This window comes from Coenobita brevimanus, chromosome 23 (assembly GCF_032717465.1).
Source record: "Coenobita brevimanus isolate Jiangsu-jjx chromosome 23, ASM3271746v2, whole genome shotgun sequence".
Taxonomy (NCBI): domain Eukaryota; kingdom Metazoa; phylum Arthropoda; class Malacostraca; order Decapoda; family Coenobitidae; genus Coenobita; species Coenobita brevimanus.
The window spans coordinates 3,795,321-3,819,986 of NC_136976.1; the positions used below are offsets into that span (position 1 = coordinate 3,795,321).

Genomic DNA, 24,666 nt, shown 5'->3' on the forward strand with positions numbered 1-24,666 from the left:
CAGCGTTGAATATAGTCCATGTTTTGATTTGCATTATATTAATAAAAACCTAGAAGAGGAGAGATCAGAGGATACAGATATGATGAAAGTTCATAATACCGAAATTATTTTGATAACTTGGGGCTTTAAAACCATTCACGTTTGTGCTGACTAATGGTGCTGGCGATATGAATGGAGTTCGGGGTCGAATGTGGTACGTGTTTTGCCGCATAGTAAAATAATTAAAGGCTGGAGTAAGAGAGATCAGAGGGTAAGGATACGATGGTGGATCAATGAGAAATCTGACAGAGGCTGCTCAGTTGGCAGCCGCGGTGCACTCATCCCCTTCCGCCACGGAAACTGCGCCTTTAAGCATTCCCATTTAACTCAAAATCAGGAGACAATAACTAATTACTATCAAATATTTGATTTTCCATAGTAGAAATGTGGTAGTCAGTTTGAAGAGCTGTAAGATAGAGGTTGTAATAAGTAGGCGGAGGAATACACAGAGGGCGGCCTCCTAGACTTGTCACCGAGGCGGACATATTGGATAGTGTTGGTCTCGCTGTGTGAGGCTCTGGATGGGTGGCGATAGCTCATAATAACCCCTTTACCGCCGGATTTTTCGCCTCTCTCACCCCCCTGCATCCGTCTCAAGATGTCGCAGTCCTTACCAATACGATTCCAGGAGCATCTACAGGTAAAATGGCTGAAATATGAAAAGGGGGGAGGTCATGATCTCAAAACACCCTCTGACCGTCATATGATAAGGCGATCCCACGGGAGGGAATTAGTGAGATCCAGCCGCTAGTTCCTAATCCCACACTCACCCAGGGCCCGACAGGTGCTCTGGGGGATTAGGGAAAGGAGCGGGTGGCTGGGGAGTCTGGAAGTGACGGGGAAATGACGATGGGTGGGCGTAGGGGGTGCCAGGTGGTTGGGTGGATTGCATTTCCTGTCACGAGATTTTTGCTCATTTCTCAGCCTTCCCGGTTGTTTAAAATCCCAAATCCGTTCCCTAAATATCCGACCAGTTGCTAGAATGGCCACAGAACCGCTAGAACCACATAGGAGGAGGGAGGGGGCTGAAAAATGCATAATTATGAATGGATGACCAAGTGAAAGCAGACATCAGTGACGAAAAGGTGGAATTTGCCGGTAGAGTGAGATTCATCCCCAAAATTTCGAGGGCGCGGCAGTATAAGGGTAGCATTGAACATTTGAACCCAAATTTTGAAATCCTGAAGGTAGAGTGAGGTTGGTGGGTTTGGATGGATGTATTCAAATTCATCATCATCATCCAGTCAGTGATCACCTTTGTTATACGTGGGGTAGTTTGATGTAGAAATTAGTAAAAGAAGGTATTGCTCATAAATACTTTAATATACCACACCTCTATTTGAAGGTAAATTTTTACAAGTTGCCAATACACCCTCACAAGTTAACCTAACCAAACAGACCTAACCTACCCATTTGAGCATGATTTCAAGCATTCAGATTTCTGTGAAACATGATTAAAGACTCAAAATTATGAGATCCCTAGTTTAACTCATATTTGCCATGGCTACTTTTCTATATTTCAAATGTGTAGTAGCGGTGTGCAGTTTTAAAGAGAAAGCATTACAGCAGAATATTAGCCTATGATATTTAAATTCAAAGTTTTGGTGACTAGGTTAATTTTACTGTTAACATTATTTGACAAGGAAAGGTCTTTCAGGTATAACTTTAGAAGTAACCAACATTACCAATTTTCATTATATTACGTCCCTGAACTATTCTAACTAAGACTTACCTTTTAAGCCTAGTTTGAGTTGGGGGAGCAAATTTTGTAGGGGTAGTCATATAGTGGCTTAGGTTAGGCTGTCGCTCAGTAACGGATGAATGTTGCGCCACATTGGCTGGTGCAGGCTTGTGCATTCGGTCTATGTCAGGCCCTAGGTTAGATCAAGTTAGGTTTGGGTTAGTTTAATGCAAAAAAGTGTGTTTTTAATTAATTGATCTTGATTTTGGGGAATAAACTCATTTTTGGAAATCTTACTCAAAATTCCAAAAGGGGGATTTTCCCCCCAAAATGAAGGTCAAAACTATTTAAAACACAGTATTTTGCATTGAAAAACAAAAAAATAATAATAAAAGAAAACATTGGTTACTTCTAAAAATTTACCGTCTTTCATATTGACGAGGTTCACTGTGGGTATATATCTCCCCTCCAGTTTAAAAAATATAACTGAAATTGAGTATACTGTACTTGTCAGTAACTCTCCATTTTCAAGTCTCGCAGTGATCAGTGTAGTGGAAATCCTCAGAATTTGTAGCAAGAATAGCCCTGGACTGGTTTTGGTTGGTGACCTTTTCAATATTTTATCATACCAGTCCTTAGAGATGTTCTGGTTATGTGGAGAGGATGGAGGAGAGACTGACTAGAAGTGTGTGTGTGAGAGGTGGATGGGGATCGGAGATGTAAGAAAATGGAGGAATGGAGTACAAAGATGAATGGTATAAGAGGAGGGGGTTGGGGGAGCAGGAGACCAAGGATGAGATGGAGGAATGGAGTGGAGAGAGATATAAGAGGGGGGGGTGACATGGAGGGGGGGCAATTGAATGACAGAGGATGGGGTGACTTGGAGGCAGTTTGTTTGTGGCCACCCCATATTCGAGTAACGTTCGTGGCTGTACATAGAGAGACCAGTACCTCGCCACTAAGAGTCAGTAGGTGGGCAGATGTTCATATGTTCAGGCTGATATTCCTTCATTTGTACCAGGTGAGGGGAATTACTAGTTTTCCGTTAAAGATCTTTGAATAAGTAAAAAGGACAGATTGTAAGGGATAATATGGAGTTATATTAATATCTGTAATGAACACTAATTGAACTGCTGTAATATAACCAAACCCATACATATCCTAACCTTGCTGTGCCTCAACAATTGTACCTTATCATTCACCTGTCTGACGTAGTTTAACATCCTGTTCTGTGCTAACCTGACATAACCTTGCTGCACCAAATCTAACATAACTTTTGCTTAGTGTGGCCTTACCTGACCTAACCTACTCAAACCACACCACACCTCACCACATCCCTTTTTTCCCCTCTCCTCACCACACCACACACCACATCTCTTATCTCCATGTTGTCTATCTATCTATCTATTGCCAGACGCCTCAATCCCGTTTGGGGTGGCCACAAACAAATCGCCTCCAAGTCGCCCTGTCCCCCGCCATTTCACTGCCCTGCTCCCAACTCACACCCCCCTCTCTCATATACCTCTCCACCCCATCCCTCCATCTCATCCTCGATCTCCCCCTCCCTCTTCCATGTTGTGCTAGGGTTAATGTTGATACACTGTATGTCTGTCTATTTTTGCCAGCTGCCTTAATCCTGTAAGGGGTGGCCACATATAAATCACCTCCACATCCCTCTGTCCTGTCACTTGTCTGCCCTCCCTTCAACTCTCTCTCCCAAATTATATCTCCACTTCATTCTTGTGATTTTATCTTTGGTCTTGCCCTTGTCCATCTTCCCCTCTACATACATTCACATACATTTTTCTAGTCAGTCTCTCATTTACAATCCTCTCATGTATGGACACTTGTAATTTCTTGTTTAAACCATCACATTTATTTTGCAATTTTTTTTTTTTTTTTAACCATTCTTTGTCTGCATGTCATGTATGTTTCCAGAAGCAGAAACAGAACTAGCATTTCTATATTTGTTACCAGTTTTTAAAGTACCTGTCCTGCAGTTTTCATGGTCCTTCAGCCAGTCTGAATTGTTGCTAAAATGTTTTCACTTTAACCTGGTCTAAAATTGCCTTCTCTTTGCATTGAATTCTGAAGTGCAGCAATATTTTAAGCTTAAAACTCAGTCCTAGTCACGAAAAAGTGCTATGGAAAGGCTGTAGAGTCGTGGTATTGTCTTTTCCTGCCACTGAACTGCACGGAATAAACTGCAGAATGATGGAAATCTGGGCCAAGTTGGAGTAAAAGGAATATAGTACCAGAGACATTTATAATTAGTCCGTTTAAGGTTTTTATGACACTTGTATAGCGAAAGGATATTTTTACCAGCCTGGTTTAAGGCTAGCTGTGTCCACGTTACATACCCAACTTCAAGGACAGTAATGAGCTTTGAGATGAGCTGTGACAAATTACATATCCAACTTTAATATAAGGACAGTAATGAGCTTTGAGAGACCTGTGACAAATATGGTAGTGATACATATCCGGTACCCTACCAGTTTATTTTCCCGACATAAGTAGGGGGCGCGAGGTATAAGAAAATAATTTAGTTTGCTCTGATATGTTTCACCTTATTGGGCACTTCAGTAATATATAACAAAATTTTCCATATTTTCATGAATATTTAGGACAACATAATCTTGGAACATAGGCTAAGCTGCGAAATATCATGACATCTTGGTGGAAAATTACAAAGAAATATTGAATGTTCATGTGCAGTATTGGTTAAGCATAAAATGAGATTGGATCAGTATTTGCTTCTCGTGCAGGGACATCATAAGAAACACAGAAGACCATTAGTTTCCCATTAAAGTTGAAAGTGGAGGGAGCAAGTGCATTCAACTCTGCAGAAAAAATACGGTAATCAAAATGTGATTATCCACTGATGAGAGAAACTTGTTGCCTAAACTGTTGAGATCAAACCCTTTAACACACTGACAAGAATTTAGGTGATTTTAAATTTTATGCTTGCTATTCGCAGTTTAAACATTTGGTAGCAGTAAGAACACAAGTACTGTAATAATGGTTGGGGGTGAAGAATTTTGTAATCATTGTAGGTGTTATTGTCATACTGGTACATTTTGTAATCTGTAATTTCATTTGTTTTGAAGTTTCAAGGTTGAAGATGATACCGGTAGTTTACCTTAACCTTCTGAGGATTTAAAAAAAAAAAAAAAAGTTGGTCAGTGTAGTGTACGCATTTCAAAATTTGAGGACTTTTTTTTTGGGGGGGGGGGCAGATAGCGTGAGAAGTACAGTTTAATTAGTTTAAGGTTTTGCCGTCAGTCCCTAATTGATCTATCCCATGAAAACCTCAACATGCCTTCTTGTGACTGTTATGTCCTGAAGTTTTGCCTTTGCTGAATAAAATTATGTCCAGTACAAGAATAAGACCTGAGAAATTACTGTTGAAAGGTGTTTGTTATTCAGTCTCATCCTTTCAGTCCAAAGACTCCCTAAGATTAGTAGCTAAAATTGTAGGGCAGAATTTTAAGAGAGAGCCACTGTACTGCGTAAGATTTCTGCATGTTGTGACGCGAGGAGGAACAGTACAAACATTGAAGGCAAACTGTGAAGACGTACGGTATATAACAACGGTACTTGAAGTGTATGTCTTGACTGTCATGGGTAACAGTACAAGACATTTAAGAAAGTACTGTGACATTGTGTAATAAATGGAATATATGTTGTGCTGTGAGGGTCTACATAACAGGCATTGAGAGTAGTGGGCGTTGTGAGTGATGTGCAAATGATGAAAGTATGTGTTGAGTGATGTGCATGTGGTGAGAGTGGGTTGAGTGATGTGCATGTGGTGAGAGTGGGTTGAGTGATGTGCATGTGGTGAGAGTGGGTTGAGTGATGTGCATGTGGTGAGAGTGGGTTGAGTGATGTGCATGTGATGAGAGTGGGTTGAGTGATGCTCATGTGGTGATAGTGGGTTGAGTGATGCTCATGTGGTGAGAATGGGTTGTATGATGTGCATGTGGTGAGAGTGGGGTGAGTGATGTGCATGTGGTGAGAGTGGGTTGAGTGATGTGCATGTGGTGAGAGTGTGTTGAGTAATGTGCATGTGGAGAGTGTGTGTTGAGTGATGTGCATGTGGAGAGAGTGTGTTGAGTGATGTGCATGTGGAGAGAGAGGGTTGAGTGATGTGCATGTGGTGAAAGTGTGCTGTGGTTTGAGGGGTGTGATGGTAAGCTGTATGCTGAGGACGAGGTGAGTGTTAGTGTGAAAACCAGCAATGCATAAAATTACCATCTCTCTATTGAATTCTGAGCTGTATTAACGCTAGAATATGGAGCTAGTCACAAAGAAGTGCTGTGGGTAGGGTGTATAGCTGCATTCCCCTATTCTTCCATTGAGCTACAGGAAATAAGTTGTAAAAAGAGCAAATCTAGGCTAAGTTAAGTAACGACAGTGTGGGCATAGAATTATCACTCCATGTTAAATTTCGAGCTGTAACCAGACATTAATGCCGGACTTTGGTGCTGCTCACAAAGAAGTGTTGTGGAGAGGGTATAGAGCTGCAGTCCAGTCCAGTTCTGCCATTGAGCTGCAGGAAATAAAAGAGGAAAATACAGTAAAACCTCTACAATTCGGCATAATACGTGCAAGCCTTGCCGAGTTGTAGGGATGAACTTTAAGCTCCCCTCTCCCCCAGCGCGCGCGCACACACACACACACACACACACACACACACACACACACACACACACACACACACACACACACACACACACACACACACACACACACACACACACACACACACACACACACACACACACACACACACACACACACACACACACACACACACACACACACACACACACACACACACACACACACACACACACACACACACACACACACACACACACACACACACACACACACACACACACACACACACACACACACACACACACACACACACACACACACACACACACACACACACACACACACACACACACACACACACACACACACACACACACACACACACACACACACACACACACACACACACACACACACACACACACACACACACACACACACACACACACACACACAAGGAAAAAATGGAAAGAAATTAAAAGTTTTTACAATAAACAGTAAAACCTGCCTTACATGATTCCATGCAGTCGTAGGGTGTATTCCAGGCACGGAGGAGGACTTTTGGTAGTTTTTGGAGGTGTTAGGGGGGCTCAAGATCACTTTTGGGCACATCTTTACTGTACTGTACTTGACACTGAACACTGTGTAAAGCATATTTAGCCTAATGCTATAAAGGCCATACTGTAATGTATTTATGACTTGTACTGTACTGGGGAACTAACCACTTAACACTTAAACATTACTGTACAGAACTTATTCACTAAACACTGGGGTAGCACTGGGAGATGCCATGGTTAGCTTCTGCAGGTACAATCCACTTAAGAGTGCCTAACACTTAGTCACTAGCAGAGCGAGTGAGGAGAGAGTGCAACACGGGCGGCGGACTAAGGCAAACTGGCCCACACGTGGCACGCAACAGGCTTTGTTTACATCCCCATGCACACGTGATGCCGGGTTACTCTTGCTGAATGTCGGTACAAGTCGGCATCTTACCGAGTTGGGGGGACTTTTGCCGACTCTCTTTCTCTCATGAGTGCATTTTTGGGAATTTTTTAATTTTGATTTTTTAAATGAATATTTTGGAGCCTTCCTGAGTTGTAGAAGTTTCCGACATGAAGGATGCCGAATTGTAGAGGTTTTACTGTAGCCTACTTAAATGAACTCTAATTAGATTCCCTTCCCTTGCAAAATTGTTACCTCACTTCCAAACACTCCAGCCCTGCAGGGGCTCCGTGTCACCGCCTGTGTTGTGATTTGACCCTCACACTGACATTGAGTTGCTGACCAAAATTGTGTACTCCCCAAACTCCTCCTCTTTGGAAATTTCCTCCCCAGATTAGTTCCCCCCAAACTCAACCCACAGCTGTTCAGGTCCAACTATTACCTGGTACAGATTTTGTTTTGAATGGAGGGCACCTGTAGTATGGTGTATGGATTTATTTTTTTTTCTGTTTTTTCCAGTGCATATTTCTCCCATCCTTTAAAAAAAAAAAAAAAAAAAAAAAAGTGTGGAAAAGTTGTTTATTCAGAAAAGTTTCAGCCATACTTGGATTTTTTTTCCCTGCATAAATATCTTTTCAGTATGTGGGTGTAATTTTTCCATTCGAACAAGTGTTGCCATGAAAAAAATTACTATGTATACTGTATATGCATTATTTTTTTTTATTATTATTCAGTGTGTCATTATTATATATACTGTAGTTAGTGGCATTATTATTTTTGTTATTATTATTATTACTGTATTTTTCAGCTCACCAATGTTGGGATACAAGCGTCCAACATTGGGTTCAACACCCTCACCATGGAGTCGGATAAATTCATCTGTGTGCGCGAGAAGGTCGGGGAGACAGCGCAGGTGGTCATCATTGACATGGCGGACCCCACCAACCCCATCCGACGCCCCATATCGGGAGACTCCGCTATCATGAACCCCGCCTCTAAAGTTATTGCGCTCAAAGGTAAGTAGTATCGAGTGTATTCCTGTGGGGTGAGGGAGGTTAGGAACGTCTCAGCTTCAGTTCTGTACATTCAAACCCCCTTGTACAGTCTCCCATGATTCAGTTGTTTACTCGTAGGATCTTAATGGTTTAGCACCTCCCCCCTTGCCTATTTGTTTTATTTTATTTTTTTTATGCTTTATTGTCATTTTTTTGGTTACTTGAATACTACCATCCCCAATGAATTATATACTTTTTTTTTTTTTTTTTAAATTGCTGTTTTTGTGTATAGTTGCTACAAACCCTGTTGAAGTACCTTATTTATTTATTTATTTTTTTGTACGATTGCCATTTTTGCTTATACAGTACAGTTATTACAATCCCCCACAAAGGACTTTAAAAAAATATATGAGATTACGATGTTCTGCCCATACAGTCACGGTGATCCCATGTGAAGCCCTTTTTTTTTTTTTTTTCATTATTATTATTGCCATTTTCATTTGTGTAATTGCTGGTATCTCTGCATTCAATATACGAGTGATCATTATACGATTATCCATGAATGTAACCCACTTGTATGGCCAGCTTTGAGTGTTCTGTAGTGGTTTATCTTGCATTACACATTTTTTTTTTGTTTTTTAATGGTATTTACTGAAGTTTCATATCAATTTGTTCTCCAGGGTAAGGGGTGGGTAGTATATTTTTGTGGGTTTAGGGAACATCTCACTTCTCAGCATCTGTTCTGTCAAGGTTAAAATGGATTGTACAATTTTTATCGTGTTATGTCCTTTGCATTGTTTTGTTGTAAGGGTGGGCTTGGGTTTTATTTTTATAAGCTTAGGAGGCCTTGACATCTGTTGTGGTGCATTCTTCATTTTGTTATTATTATTATTATTATTATTATTTAGTCTTGTGTCTTATCTGTAGCAAAGGTTTATATGCACCTTGAGATTAAAATTGACTAACTTTGTTCAGACCTAGATATAATGCAGCTGTATAGATCATTGATATCATCAGACCCCACCTGTGGTTGATTTTATTTCTTGATGTGTAAAGTTTTGAAACAAGATGGCAGGCTTGTTAGTAATGTTTATCTAGGTGGAAGGATTGTGTGTAAGCGTAATGTTATTTTTCTTTGCAGCTCAGAAGACGCTGCAGATATTCAACATAGAGATGAAGACCAAAATTAAGGGTGAGTGTCAGCTTTTCCCACTTGTCTTAAAGATAACCTTATGAATTATCCTAACTGAATCTGTCTGTCTGTCTCTCTGTCTCTGTCTGTCTGTCTGTCTGTCTCTCTCTCTCTCTCTCTCTTGCTCTCTTTTGTTAACTTCCAGGCTTCTATCACTTGGTTCCTTCTTCAATGCATTAAAAAAAAAAAAAAAAAAAAAAAAAAAAAAAAAAAAACTAAAGAGAGTTTGTTTGTGTGTTGTGGGAATAGGTCAGTCAGTGGCATCAATGTCTGTCCTGCATTGTGTTAATTTCCTACTCCTGCTGCCACACCCAGCCTACTTCAGCAGACTTAGCCATCCCTGTAAGGCAAGGTAACCCCAACTGAGTTTATTGCAGTGATATTACTAGTCTGCCCTGTATGTGGAAGCATTAAGAATGTGTATTGCCCTCTTGTTCTTCCTCCTCCTCCTCCTCCTCTCGTCTCTCCTCCCTCTCCTATTTCTCTCTTCCTCCCTCTCGTATTTCTTCCTTACCCTCCTGTTTCTCTCTTCATGCATTTTCTCTCCTCCCCCTCCTCCTCTCTTCCTCCTCGTTTTTCTTTCTTCCCTCTCCTTTTTCTCTCTTCATCATTTTTCTCTCCTCCTCCTCCTTAGATCTCAGTCCACCTCTCCTTCACCAAACCAGCCAAATATAATCCTGTCCCTAATAACCGTTTCTCCTTTACAGCACACACCATGGACACAGAGATTCAATTCTGGAAGTGGATATCTGGAAACAAGCTAGCATTAGTGACAGAAACTGCTGTGTTCCACTGGAGCATGGATGGTGAGTGTGTTTCATGGGTGTTTTCATCTTGGGAGGCTGCATAGAACCCTCTCCTTATCAGTTTCTCCTCCCAGTACAGTCCTTTGATTTTCTCGTATGCCTCACCAGTTTCTCTTCAGTTCTTTGATATTCTCGTATGCCTCACCAGTTTCTCCTCGCAGTACTTTGATATTCTCGTATGCCTCACCAGTTTCTCCTCACAGTACTTTGATACTCTCGTATGCCCCACCAGTTTCTCCTCACAGTATGGTACTTTGATCTTCTCGCATTCCCTACCTGTTTCTCCTCACAGTACATTGATATTCTCGTATGCCTGACCAGTGGAAAATTGGAATGATGTAAGGTAATATGTGAATAATGTGCAGTGCGTCCCTGTGTCCAAGGCCTGGAGGGGCTGGGTTTACGATGGAAGAGTTGAGAGGTAGGATGGGACTGGAGTGTATTGGTGTTGTGATGAGGAGAGGTAGATTGAGATGGTTTGGATGTGTGGAGAGGATGGGGGATGATAAATGGGTGAGGAAGGTGAGAAGTGTTAATATTGGGGGTGGGGTTATGAGGGGTAGACCAAGAAAGACATGGGACGAGGTCATTACGTGTGACCTCAGGGTTAAGGGACTGAACGGGGAGGCTGCAATGGATCGTGCAGCGTGGAGAGCCGCCATTAGGTGACCAAGGCCAACACATGCAAGCATGTTGGAGCCTTTGAAAACGAAAACGATAAAAGAATATACAGTGCTCGTCAGAAGTATAGAGCGCCCTGCGTCCCTCCTGAGAAACAAACCTTTCAACATTGAAAAAACATATAAATAATGCATTTTATTTACCTTTAGTGCTTCGTAGGGTAGCCTTTACGTTTCTTCACGGACCTGAGACGTCTTGGAAGTGATAGGGCGAGGCTCCTGAGGTGCTGGAGGGGTATTTTGTCCCAGGAGTCACAAATGGCGGCTTCCATCTTAGGCAGAGAGCTCACATCTTTCCCTTGGAGACTCTTCTTTACGAGGTACCAGAGGTTTTCAATGGGGTTGAGGTCTGGGCTATTTCCTGGCCAGTCTGTCATGAATGATACCTCGCAGTCACGAAGCCAATTGGTGACCGATTTGGCCTTGTGAGCAGGTGCACCGTCCTGCTGAAACACTCGTGCACCTGTTAGCTCGAAGGAGTCTGGTAAATGATCACACAAAAGCTCCAGGTAAACATCCTGATTCACTCTGAGGTTCTTGGGAAGTACAACAAGCTTCCCCAAACCCTTCCCTGAGAAACAACCCCATACCATGAGTGAATCAGGATGTTTAACTGTGCTTTCAACATACCGTGGGTCAAGTGGGTCACTACCTTTGCGTCGATACACACGTGCTCCTCTGTTACAGGTAACACTAAACGTTGCCTCATCAGACCACAACACTGACAACCATTGCTCCTCACCCCAGGTTAGATATTTATTAGCAAAGGCAAGCCTACGAATTCTCTGGCTCTTGGTGAGAAGAGGCTTTTTCACAGGCCTGTGACTTGTGTAACCAAGCTCATGCACCCTACGAGACACTGTTCTCACTGACACCTCACCAAACACTTCCGGGTTGCTCTCCTTAATTTTCCTTGCACTCACACGAGGATTAAACTCCACTGCACGTTTTAAAACATTAACAGACCTTGGGGAAGTTTTCCTAGGCCTACCAGACCGCGGTTTCTTTGTGGGAACTGCACCACTGTTTTCCTCCCGAAACCGCGCACACCAACGACGCACTGTCGATCGTGCCACACCAACCAATTCACTAATTTCCTTTGTCTGGTGGCCTGCCTCCTTTAGAGCAATGATCTGGGATATGATTTCACTCGATAGTTCACAGGTAGGTGCCATAACAAAGTTGTGAAGGCCAGAACACTGCGGGACACTCGGTAAAAAATGGCGCAATTTGAGAGGGACACTCGGCGGAGTTCCTCTCTCTCAGGCAGCCCGTGGGCGACTAAGGCGGGAACCAACCAGCGCGTCGGAAGGCCTCAGGCTACCGTGACGTCATGCTCGGAGCTCAAACTTGTGGCTCAATTCTTACCCCCCAAAATGGGTGATTCTTTTTGGGCCATAAGTATTGTGCGCCTGGCGGACAACGCTGAATACTTCTGATGAGTACTGTATGTGTAAAGTTGTAAAGCTTGTGTTGCCTGTGGGTTAAGATTGTAGTCATTATTGTGTTTGTGTGGGGATGGGTTTTGAAATAGGGCAACGATAAAAGCTGTCATTTGTCTCGATAAAACTGGTATTTTGGTATGGATTATTTGCTTGATATAGTTCATTTTCTGTCAGGGTGGTAGGTGAGGGTAGTATATGAGGGAGGGGGGAGTGAACTGGGGGGAGGGCAGTCAAATGGTGGGTGACAGAGCGACTTTGAGGCGTTTTGTCTGCGGCCACCCTTTGCGGGATTATGATGTTGGGCTATAGATAGATAGATAGATAATAGTAGGTGGTAATTCTCTCTCCCCCACAGGTGATGCCCAGCCACAGAAAATGTTTGATCGCCACAGCAGTCTCAACGGTTGCCAGATCATCAACTACCGCACCGACGCCAAACAGAACTGGCTGCTGCTCATTGGTATATCGGCTCAGCAGAACAGAGTGGTTGGGTTCATGCAGCTGTACAGTATGGAGCGCAAGGCATCGCAGCCCATCGAAGGACATGCTGCTGGCTTTACACAGTTTAAGGTGGGGATTCATATATAAATTAATTTCCTTGATTATCTTTGTATTGATTGTGTTTATTCCCTGTTAAGTTGCAAATGAGTTCTCTCTCTCTCTCTCTCTCTCTTTTTTTTTTTTCCCTAAAAGTTGTTGTGAAGTCAGGATTGAATTTTTGTGCTGGTGACTCTTTAATTATGAGCCAGAAGCATTTGCATTACTTTTGTTTTTTTCTTTTTATTCTTTCATATATTCTAAATGTTGAACGCCGTCTCAGTTACTTATTTTGAGATGGAGCAGAGAATTTTGAATACCTGAATGGTAACTGAATGGATATGTGGCCCATATCGCATGACACAATGAATAGTTCTACTCCTGTGCATAAATTTGTCTTTCTGGTTCTTGTTTACTTCATCTGTTAGTTGGAAATAGTACAGTGTTAGGATGATTGTTAGGGTTGGAAATAGTACAGTGTTAGGATGATTGTTAGGGTTGGAAATAGTACAGTGTTAGGATGATTGTTAGGGTTAGCTTAGTGTTGATGATTGATTTTTTTCCCCACCGCCAGATGGAAGGCAACGCAGAACCGTCAACACTGTTCTGCTTTGCGGTGCGTAACGCCCAGGGTGGCAAACTGCACATTATTGAGGTGGGTCAGCCAGCAGCCGGGAATCAACCATTTACCAAGAAGAATGTTGACGTTTTCTTCCCACCAGAAGCACAGAACGACTTCCCTGTGGCTATGCAGGTAAGAGGACAGTGATGGGAAGGGAAGGGATAGGATGGGATGGGATGGAAAGGAAAGGAAAAGAAAGGAAAGGTTAAGGAGGGGAGGGATGGACTAGAAAGGAAAGAAAAGGAATGGAAAAGAAATGGGAGACTAAGGAGGGAAGGGATGGAATAGAAAGGAAAGGAAAGGAAAAGAAAAGGAAGGTTTAGGAGGGGAAGGAAGGGATGTTAGGGAAATAGAAGCAGGAGGGAGGAAAAAAGGAGAGAGGAAGGATGAAATAGAGCTTTAGGAAGAAAAAAATAGATTGTGAAGGGAAGGAAGAAAGGTTAAGGAGGGGAAGGAAGGGATGTTAGGGAAAGAGAAGCAGGAGGGAGGAAACGAGGAGAGAGGAAGGATGAATTAAAGCTTTAGGAAAAAAAAGATAGATTGTGAAGGGAAGGAACATGAAGAAAGTAAGAATATGGCAGGGGTGTATATAAACAAAGTGGGATGGTCAGGTATATAAACAAAGTGGGATGGTCAGGTATATAAACAAAGTGGGATGGTATATAAACAAAGTGGGATGGTCAGGTATATAAACAAAGTGAAATATCAGCCATTTACCAAGAAAATATTGATGTGTTATTCCCACCTGAAGTACGGAATGAACCTGTGACTATGCAGGTGAGAGGAGGGGTAGGGGGGGAAGGGGGAAGGGAAGGGAAGGGATAGGAGAGGAAAGGTTTAGGAAGGAAAAGGAAGAGATGTTAGGGAAATAAAGGCAGAAGGGAGGAAAAAAAAAAAAAAAAGGATTGATTAATTGATTGTAATATTCTAGCATCCAAATTCATGGCCATGGAGAGGAGCGGGAAGAAAGGGAGGTAGATGAGGGAGGAAAAGTGTGGATTGTAAAGGGAGGGAAAATTAATAAAGGAGAAAGGAAGGGTATTGTAGAAGTGTATCAGTTTGTAAAGTTAGTAAAGGAGAAAGGGAGGGTATTGCAGGAGTGTATCAGTTTGTAAAGGAAAGTTAATAAGAAAGGGAGGGTATTGCAGCAGTGTATCAGTTTATAAAGGAAAGTAAAATTAAAGGAGAAAGGAAGGGTATTGCAGGAGTTTTATCAGTTTATATTACCTATGATTTTAAGTAATTATTCATGAGAAGTTAAAGGTAAATTCTAAACTAATTAACGTTTTCTCCTCTCCAGGTGAGCTCCAAGCACGACGTCATTTACCTGATCACAAAGTACGGCTATGTTCACCTGTACGACATTGAGAGCGGCACCTGCATCTTCATGAACCGCATCAGTGGCGACACCATATTTGTCACTGCGCCACACGAACCCTCCAGTGGCATCATTGGCGTCAACCGCAAGGGACAGGTGAGAGAGAGAGAACAGAAAAGATGGGTGATAAATAGAATTGAAAAAAAAAATGTATGGGAGGAAGATACAGAAGTGACGATAAATGATGGGCATTAATCTCATGTTAGAGAGAGAGAGAGAGAGAGAGAGAGAATTTACTGTATTGGTAAGAAGAGATAGTGAGAGAAACCTGTAATACACTGAAAATACAGATCAACAGTGGCATAACATTAAGAAGAAAAATATCAACTCAAATCTCACCACAGCCTCCCCTGCCCCTCCCAAAATTATCAACTCAAATTTCACCACAGTCCCCCCCCTGCCCCTCCCAAAATTATCATCTCAAATTTCACCACAACCCCCCCCTGCCCCTCCCAAAATTATCAACTCAAATCTCACCACAGCCCCCCTGCCTCTCCCAAAATTACCAACTCAAATCTCACCACAGCCCCCCTGCCCCTCCCACAGGTGCTGAGTGTGAGTGTTGATGAAGAGAACATAATCCCGTACATCACCAACGTGCTACAAAACCCAGACCTTGCCCTTCGTATCGCCACCAGGAACAACCTAGCGGGGGCCGAGGATCTCTTCGTACGCAAATTCAATACCCTCTTCCAGGTACGTCATCCCCTGCGTCAGCGTTATTTGTTGCCATAATCCCGTGGAGGGTGACTACAAAGAGCCTCCCATGTCTCCCTGTTCCTTCATCAGACTGTGCACGCGTCCCTCATTCATATGCCTCTCCACACCTTCCCTCCACTTCATCCTCAGTGTCCCCCTTTCCTTACTTCAGTACTGACACAAACTACAACCCACAAACAATCACTATGTCCACACCAGTGCAACCCCCACACCACAGCACACATACCACATCTACCCCACTATCACAACTCGGTCCTTCAACGTAGCCCCAATGAAAGATCCGTGGGAGTGCACAGTTGAAGTGGTCTGTTTCTTGCAGTCCACCTAGTTCACATCCAGATAAGCTTGGGGTAGGAACAACAAAACACTGTACTTCCAATTACCTTTCATCTTTGTGCCTCTACTTCATTCTTATCACTTTCCATTTTTCTTGAGTTACATTTTCTCAGGCATAAGAGACTTGCATACCTCTTCATAACCAGATTCTTTTTACATTTTTTGACTTGTCAGTATTTCCTCTTATATATGTAACCAATAATTGGCTAAGAAAGTACTGTGTAAATTTCTTCATTTGCTAATTGTATTATTCCTCTCCACAGAATGGTCAGTACAGTGAAGCCGCCAAAGTTGCTGCCAATGCCCCCAAAGGTGTGCTGCGAACCCCGCAGACCATCCAGCGGTTCCAGCAGGTGCCAGCTCAGCCAGGCCAAACCTCTCCTCTGCTCCAGTACTTTGGTATTCTCCTGGACCAGTCCCACCTGAACAAGTTTGAGTCTTTGGAGCTGTGCAGACCGGTGCTGGCACAGGGTCGCAAGAATCTCCTTGAAAAGTGGCTCAAAGAAGACAAGCTGGAGTGTTCTGAAGAGCTTGGGGACCATGTCAAGCCTGCCGACCCCACACTAGCCCTCTCTGTCTACCTGCGAGCTAATGTCCCCCACAAAGTCATCCAGTGCTTTGCTGAGACAGGCCAGTTTCAGAAGATCGTGCTGTATGCCAAGAAGGTTGGCTTCACCCCTGACTATATCACCCTGTTGAAGAATGTGATGCGAGTCAACCCTGACCAGGGCCTGGCCTTCTCACAAATGCTGGTGCAGGATGATGAACCCATGGCAGATGTGAACCAGATTGTAGACATATTCCTGGAGCTTAATCTCATCCAGCAGTGCACGGCTTTCCTTCTCGATGCACTGAAGAATAACCGTCCCACCGAGGGTCCTCTCCAGACCAGACTACTTGAGATGAACCTGATGTCTGCACCACAGGTAGCCGATGCCATCCTGGGCAACCAGATGTTCACCCACTATGACCGTGCACACATCGCCCAGCTGTGTGAGAAAGCCGGACTGCTACAACGTGCCTTGGAACACTACACAGACATGTACGACATCAAGCGTGCTGTTGTACACACCCAGCTCCTAAACGCAGAGTGGCTGGTCAACTACTTTGGCTCTCTGTCAGTGGAGGACTCTTTGGAGTGCTTGAAGGCCATGCTGACAGCTAATCTAAGGCAAAATCTCCAAATAGTTGTTCAGGTAAGCTTTCTTCATCTGTTAATTAGTTATTCAGAAGCAAAATTGCCATGTTTCTGTCACTATCCTCCCCATATATGCTGTTGTTAGTACTCCTACATGTCTGTAACGTTTAGTAACTTTCTTGTAAAATTGCATGGCATGCTTCATTTACAACCAGTAATATACAGCTTTGTTCTGTTCTCGCCTCCACCACAGTCTTCCTCTTCACTCACCAATCTGACCCATTTTTATCCACTGTGATAGCTTCTGCCATTATCTCATAAATAATAAAGTTTTGGGTTTGGATGATGGTAATTCCAGGTTTTATTAGTTATTTTTTTACTTGCCCATGTATCAGAAGGAAAGAGTTGTTATAATATTGTCTTCCCTTTTCAGATTGCAACGAAATATCACGAGCAGCTGACAACCAACGCACTGATTGATCTCTTTGAGTCATTCAAGTCGTTCGAGGGCTTGTTCTATTTCCTGGGCTCCATCGTTAACTTCTCACAAGAGCCGGAGGTCCATTTCAAGTACATCCAGGCAGCTTGCAAAACAGGGCAGATCAAGGAGGTAAGAGAGGGAATGTGTGTGTGTGTGTGGGGGGGGGGGTGCATGTCTGCCTACCAGCATATATGCATATGAGCTGTCAGATTGCCTACTGTTGATGAAAATGTTAATACAGTGATAGTGATACATCAATTGTGATTAGATTGATATTGCTGTTGATGATGGTAATGTGTATTTATTCGTTCATTCATCTAATCCTATATTGCCCCATGCATGAGAAGCGTAGGAGCCCAGGGCTAGGCATGATGGTCCTGACATTTAAGATGAGAGTGACCAGCCTCACTCATCCCTGAATACGTGTATAGTCGTGATAAATGATTGGTTGTGACTGATGATAATGGTGACAGTGATGGCGAATCACTGAGTGATGAGATTAATAATGCTATTGATATTAATTAATGGTAATGGTGGTAATGTATAACAGTGATAACTGATATTCCTAGCTTGTATCATTCCTCACCCCAATCATAGGTGGGAAAGAAAAGGAAAGGAAAGGATGATGATGGTGATGCTGATGATGATGTTGGTGATGCTGCTGCTGCTGCTGATGATGATGATATGTGATTAATCTTGTCCCCTTTAAACCAGGTTGAGAGAATATGCCGTGAGTCCAACTGTTACAGCCCAGAGCGTGTGAAGAACTTCCTTAAAGAGGCCAAACTAACTGATCAGCTACCCCTAATCATCGTCTGCGATCGTTTTGACTTCGTACATGACCTCGTTCTGTACCTGTACCGCAACAACCTTCAGAAGTACATTGAGATTTATGTACAGAAGGTAAGGGTGAACACAGGGTAGAATTTGTAACAGCAGATCGGTGTATAGTTAAGATATAAATAGGTAGATAGATTGATAGGCATTCTCTTTAACTTTGCCTGAAATTGCCATTTGTCCATTGTGAATACAGAGTTGCAGCGATAGATTTATAGTAGAATATGATGCTGCTCATGCTGTGGAAAGGATGTGGAATTGTAGCATCATCTTATTCTGCCATTACGTAAGCCACAAAAGAATGAAAATATGGGTCAGGTTAGGATGAAAAGAGTCTGGGATCATGAGAAACGTATCCCAAGATTGAAGATATGTGCCAAGGAAAGAGATCCAGGGTGTCTGCTACTGCCATATTTGTCTTGTGTTTCCAGGTGAATCCGTCACGATTGCCTGTTGTGGTGGGAGGCCTTCTGGATGTGGACTGTGCTGAGGATGTGATTAAGCAGCTCATCATGGTCGTTCGTGGACAGTTCTCGACGGAGGAGTTGGTGGAGGAGGTGAGTGTAGAGGGAGGGTGGTGGAATTGATGGAATGATTCAAGTCACCATTTACAGAGCTGATATCAACTCAATCAGTCAAGTCTCCCATCACAAACACACTATAATTTAGGTTGTCTCTCCTGTCATCAATGTCCATTTCCATCTGTCTGTCTATTGCCAAACACCTTAATCCCATAAGGGTTGGCCACAAACAAATCACCTCCATGTCGTGCTGTCCCCCGCCATTTCACCACCCTACTCCCAGCTCACACCGCCATGTCCCATATACCTCTCCACTCCATCCCTTCATCTCATCCTTGGCCTTCCCCTTCCTCTCCACTCCATCCCTTCATCTCATCCTTGGCCTTCCCCTTCCTCTCCACTCCATCCCTTCATCTCATCCTTGGCCTTCCCCTTCCTCTCCACTCCATCCCTTCATCTCATCCTTGGCCTTCCCCTTCCTCTCCCCCCCTCCACGTCACTCACATACACTCTCCTTGTCAGTCTCTCACTCTCCATCCATTTACTTGGTCTAAAAATGCCTTCAGTTGAGCTATTTATTTTCAGTGTCTGCAGATAACTTCAATTTTGGAAAGACAGAGTGGAGAGGTTATGCATTTCAGTCCATCAAAACTCCAGATGACATCATTTGGTTTAAGAAAGATTACAGGTTGGAGGGGTTACGTATAGCCCAGGACGATACAAAACAAGAGGCCTTTCCTCAGTTTAAAATCGTAGCTCGGTGATAGCAGGAATAAATTAAAATGGATATCATGCAGAGTCTGTTTAATCTGTCTATCTATCTATCTATCTATCTATCTATCCATCCATCCATCCATCCATCCATCCATCCATCTAGCTATCTATTTGTAAGTCTGGATGTCGCTTTTATCAGAATTTTGCATTTTTCGGAATAGTTTGGGTCTTAATTAGTCTGTTATAGTGAGGTCTTACTGTGGACATCATTAAGTCTATCTAATTTATCTATATATCTATCTTTTTATCTCTGTCTCTCTGTCTATAACCCGAGACCCTAATCATGCTGAGTGAAGGGTGTAAACGATGGTAAATAATAACACCCGCTTTCTTTCAGGTCGAGAAGCGTAATCGTCTAAAACTGCTGCTGACGTGGCTGGAGTCGCGCATCCACGAGGGGGTGACCGAGGCCGCCACGCACGACGCCATTGCCAAGATCTACATCGACTCCAACAACAACCCCGAGAGATTCCTGCGAGAGAACCAGCACTACGATAGCAAAGTTGTCGGTGAGTCCTGCCTTGTTTGCTGCAGGATGAGCTGAGGAATTTTAAAAGTTTGAATGGTGACATGTGGAAGTTGATGGGGCTAGGGAGTTGATGGGGTGCAGTTGATAGGTGTGGAGGGTCACGTTGGGAAAGTTGTGTGTGTGTGTGTTTTCTCATGGGGATGGACTTTTGAATTTTGAAAGTTTGGGTGGTGAATCTGATAGGCTGTATAATGAAATACTTGAATGGAAGGTTGAGTCAGGAGTTTGGGGATGTCAATGGAGAGAAAGTGTTTTGTGTTACATTTGCTTTGCCCATTTCACTGGTTGTCATTGCTTCGTTTCTCCCTCCATCACATTTCTCTTTTACTTTCTGGACACTGCCATCCGCTTGGGTCTTTCCTGTTTTATCATTATTTCACCTCTTAGTTACAGCTACAGGAGATACGAGACATTTAAATAGAAGACGATGACGTGGAGGACAGAGATAGATGGAGACAACTCGTATCATGTCCAACCGCGGCACTGGAAAGAGAAGGACACTAAACGAAGATGATGATGATGATTTCTTACCCTCATTCTTTTTTCACCCCAGGCAAGTACTGTGAAAAGCGCGACCCCCACCTGGCCTGCATAGCGTACGAGCGAGGGCAGTGTGACCGCGAACTGATCAACGTGTGCAACGAGAACTCCCTCTTCAAGTCTGAGGCGCGTTACCTGGTCCGCCGGCGTGACCCTGAGCTGTGGGCGGAGGTGCTGCAGGAAACTAACCAATACAGGAGACAGCTGATTGACCAGGTAAATAAAAACTAATGACTAGGTAAATAACAGCTAATTGATCAGGTAAATAATGGCAGGTAAATAACAGCTAATTGATCAGGTAAATAACAGCTAATTGATCAGGTAAATAATGGCAGGAAAATAACAGCAAATTGATCAGGTAGTTAATTGGTGATTGATCAGTTTTTATTATATTAATTATTATTATTATTATTATTTATACCGCTTCCCATCCGATCAGCGAAGTTAAGCAACGTAGGGTCTGGTTAGTACTTGGATGGGTGACCGCCTGGGAACACCAGATGCTGTTGGCATAACTTTCTCCCTACATGTCAAGTGGGGTTGGTGGAGGATTAGTGCCCCTCCCTGTAAAACAATTAACTCTAAGCCCTTGGCCACCCCGTTTAGGATACATGGCGTCTGGCAATGAATTATTATTATTATTTTTCTGCTTGGTGAAGTTGGGCATCTCTCACTTTGGATAATGTACTAAGTTTATCATGGTTATGTTAAATTCAGTGAACCTTAATTATGAGGGAGGGATGTGTGTCTGGTTCAGAGTCAGATTTAGTCCTTGGCCATCACCTGATCCGAAATGGGCCTGGGATCGTCATCATGATAAAGATAATATGTTATAATAGATATTTGACCTTGCATGTTTGGAAGGCAGTGTAAAGTCAGGTCATCAGGTTTGGTTTAGGGTGGGTTGGATTGAGTTGAGAGTAGTTTGTGTTGTTGAGTTAGATTGGGGTAAGTTTGGTTAGCTGTTAGTATGGGTAGGATAAGTTGGTTAGGTTTAGTTTTTAAGAGAAGTGTGTGAACTTGTAATAGAATTAACTTAGTTGGGTTGAGTTGAGAGTAAAAGTTGTTGAATTAGATTGGAGTAAGTTTGGTTAGCTGATAGTATGGGTAGGATAAGTTGATTAGGTTTAGTTTTTAAGAGAAGTGTGTGAACTTGGAATGAACTTTGGAATCAGTTGTTTGGCCTTTATAGACAAGGTTTGTGTGTATATTTACAGGTTGTACAGACGGCCCTCTCTGAGACGCAAGACCCCGAGGACATCTCCGTCACAGTGAAGGCCTTTATGACTGCTGACCTGCCGAACGAGCTGATTGAACTGCTGGAGAAGATTGTGCTGGATAACTCGGCCTTCAGTGATCACAGGTAGCATTTTGTGTCTGCATCTTGATAATGTTTTGTTTTGTATGGATGGATGGATTTATAATGAAGTTTGTGCACATGGCGACCGAGGATGAGGTGGAGGGAAGGAGTTGAGAGGTGTATGAGGGAGGGGGGAGTGAGTTAGGGGAAGGGCAGTCAAATGGTGGGTGACAGAGCAACTTGGAGGTGTTTTGTCTGTGGCCACCCTTTGCAGGATTAGGGTGTTGGGCTATAGATAGATAGATTGTGCACATGATTAGGTTTGTGAGATGGTAGTTACGACTCTGAGGGTGTGAATGGTACCTGAATGATAATCTTTCATTGTTTTTTGGAGTGTACCTTATCTCAGTTATGGGTGGGAAAAAATTTCAGAATGGTGAGTGATTGTGTTTTAATAGAATGGTTTTGTGTGTGTGTGTTCGTTGGTGCATGCATGTGTGGTGATGCTGATAAAGGTGAATAGTAATGTATTTGTGTTAATTTGTCATAGCAGTGGTTATATTTATGATGTTAATGATAAAAACAGTGCTTGATAATAGTGAATTGTGATGTATTTGTGTTGATGTGTGACAGCAGTGGTTATATTTATGATGGTAATGATAAAAACAGTGGAGTAGCGTTGTGGTGTGATGGGGATGTGATAGGAAGCATTATGAGAAACACATTAAGGTGGTTTGGCCTTGTGGAGAGGATGGAGAGTGAGAGATTGATGAGGAGAGTGTATGCGAGTGAGGTGGAGGGGGGGGAAGAGGGAGGAGGAGGAGGAGGCCAAGGAGGAGATGGAAGGGAGAGGTATATGAGAGAGGGAGGTGTGAGCTGGGAGCAAGGCAGTGAAATGGTGGGGGGACAGAGCGACATGGAGGCGAATTGTTTGTAGCCACCCCTTACAAGATCAAGGCGTCTGGCAATAGATAGATAGATAGATAGATAAAAGCCACAGTGGAAATCTAACTCTGTATCACCTCACATGACAGGAATCTTCAGAATCTGCTCATCCTCACCGCCATCAAGGCCGACCACACGCGGGTCATGGACTACATCACACGCCTGGACAACTACGACGCTCCGGACATCGCCAACATCGCCATTGGTAACCAGCTGTACGAGGAGGCCTTTGCGATCTTCAAAAAGTTTGATGTCAATACCTCTGCCATTCAGGTGAGGAGGGGGAAATTTGCTGTAAGATTTTGTGTGATGATAATGATGATGATGGTGGTGATAATGGTATGATGGTGATAATGGTGATGGTGATAATGGTGGTGATGATGGTGATAATGGTGGTGGTGATGATGATGGTGGTGATTGACGATGATGGTGGTGGTGGTGGTGGTGGTGATGACATGATGATGATGGTGGTGGTGATTGATGATGATGATTGATGGTGATGGTAATGAAGAATATTGGGATTGATATGGTAACTGATTATACTGACATTTGTATTGGTAGAAATGTGATGATGATGATGATGATGATGATGACTGTTTAAGATGATGGTGACTTGGGATGATGATGACGCTGATAGTGATGGGATGAAAAATTATATACTGGATGATCCGACATTTTCTAACAATATCCCCTAAACTTTGACAGTGAAAGTGACTCTGATAACTGCATAATGTGGACTGTGTGATTAGAATGAAAAAGGCAAAGGTGACATGAATCTGATAATGAACGATGTATTAAACTTAAGGGAACAGTCTATTAAACTTAAGGGAACAATCTATTAAACTTAAGGGAACAGTCTATTAAACTTAAGGGAACAGTCTATTAAACTTAAAGGAAGTCTATTAAACTTAAGAGAACAGTCTATTAAACTTAAGGGAACAGTCTATTAAACTTAAGGGAACAGTCTATTAAACTTAAAGGAAGTCTATTAAACTTAAGGGAACAATCTGTTAAACTTAAGGGAAGTCTATTAAACTTAAGGGAATTCTGTTAAACTTAAGGGTACAGTCTATTAAGGGAACAATCTATTAAACTTAAGGGAACAGTGTATTAAACTTAAAGGAACAATCTATTAAACTTAAGGGAACAGTCTATTAAACTTAAGGGAACAGTCTATTAAACTTAAGGGAACAGTCTATTAAACTTAAGGGAACAGTCTATTAAACTTAAGGGAACAGTCTATTAAACTTAAGGGAACAGTCTATTAAACTTAAGATACTAACAATATCTTCACCAGGTTCTGATCGAGCACATAAACAACCTGGACCGGGCCTATGAATTTGCCGAGCGTTGCAATGAGAGTGCGGTGTGGAGCCAGCTTGCCAAGGCGCAGCTGCAACAGTCGCTCGTCAAGGAGGCCATCGACTCGTTCATCAAGGCCGACGACCCCACGGCTTACATTGATGTCGTCGATACAGCCCACAGAACAGGTTAGTGGCGGTGGATTCCTGTGCAGGTAAATTGCAGGCTTTTCCTAGAACTGGTTTAAGATTTATTGTGAAAGTAATGTGAAGTCGTAAATCAGGGTTTTTCTTACTTTTTTCT

General features: G+C 42.8%; 1 protein-coding gene across 1 annotated transcript in view; it reads left to right on the forward strand.

Moving 5' to 3' along the window:
• Positions 1-523: 523 nt before the first annotated feature.
• Positions 524-24,666, forward strand: part of Chc (clathrin heavy chain) — a 47,275-nt gene continuing 23,132 nt past the window's right edge. Inside the window, exons 1-17 of the mRNA XM_080267213.1 lie at positions 524-679; positions 8,094-8,301; positions 9,422-9,472; positions 10,180-10,278; positions 12,759-12,973; positions 13,515-13,694; positions 14,863-15,036; positions 15,487-15,636; positions 16,260-17,192; positions 17,568-17,744; positions 18,330-18,518; positions 18,884-19,009; positions 20,085-20,256; positions 20,830-21,032; positions 22,034-22,179; positions 23,151-23,334; positions 24,359-24,551. Of these exons, the coding sequence (XP_080123339.1) occupies positions 638-679; positions 8,094-8,301; positions 9,422-9,472; positions 10,180-10,278; positions 12,759-12,973; positions 13,515-13,694; positions 14,863-15,036; positions 15,487-15,636; positions 16,260-17,192; positions 17,568-17,744; positions 18,330-18,518; positions 18,884-19,009; positions 20,085-20,256; positions 20,830-21,032; positions 22,034-22,179; positions 23,151-23,334; positions 24,359-24,551 (3,442 nt within the window). The 5' untranslated portion in view covers positions 524-637. The remainder of the gene's footprint in view (positions 680-8,093; positions 8,302-9,421; positions 9,473-10,179; positions 10,279-12,758; positions 12,974-13,514; positions 13,695-14,862; positions 15,037-15,486; positions 15,637-16,259; positions 17,193-17,567; positions 17,745-18,329; positions 18,519-18,883; positions 19,010-20,084; positions 20,257-20,829; positions 21,033-22,033; positions 22,180-23,150; positions 23,335-24,358; positions 24,552-24,666) is intronic.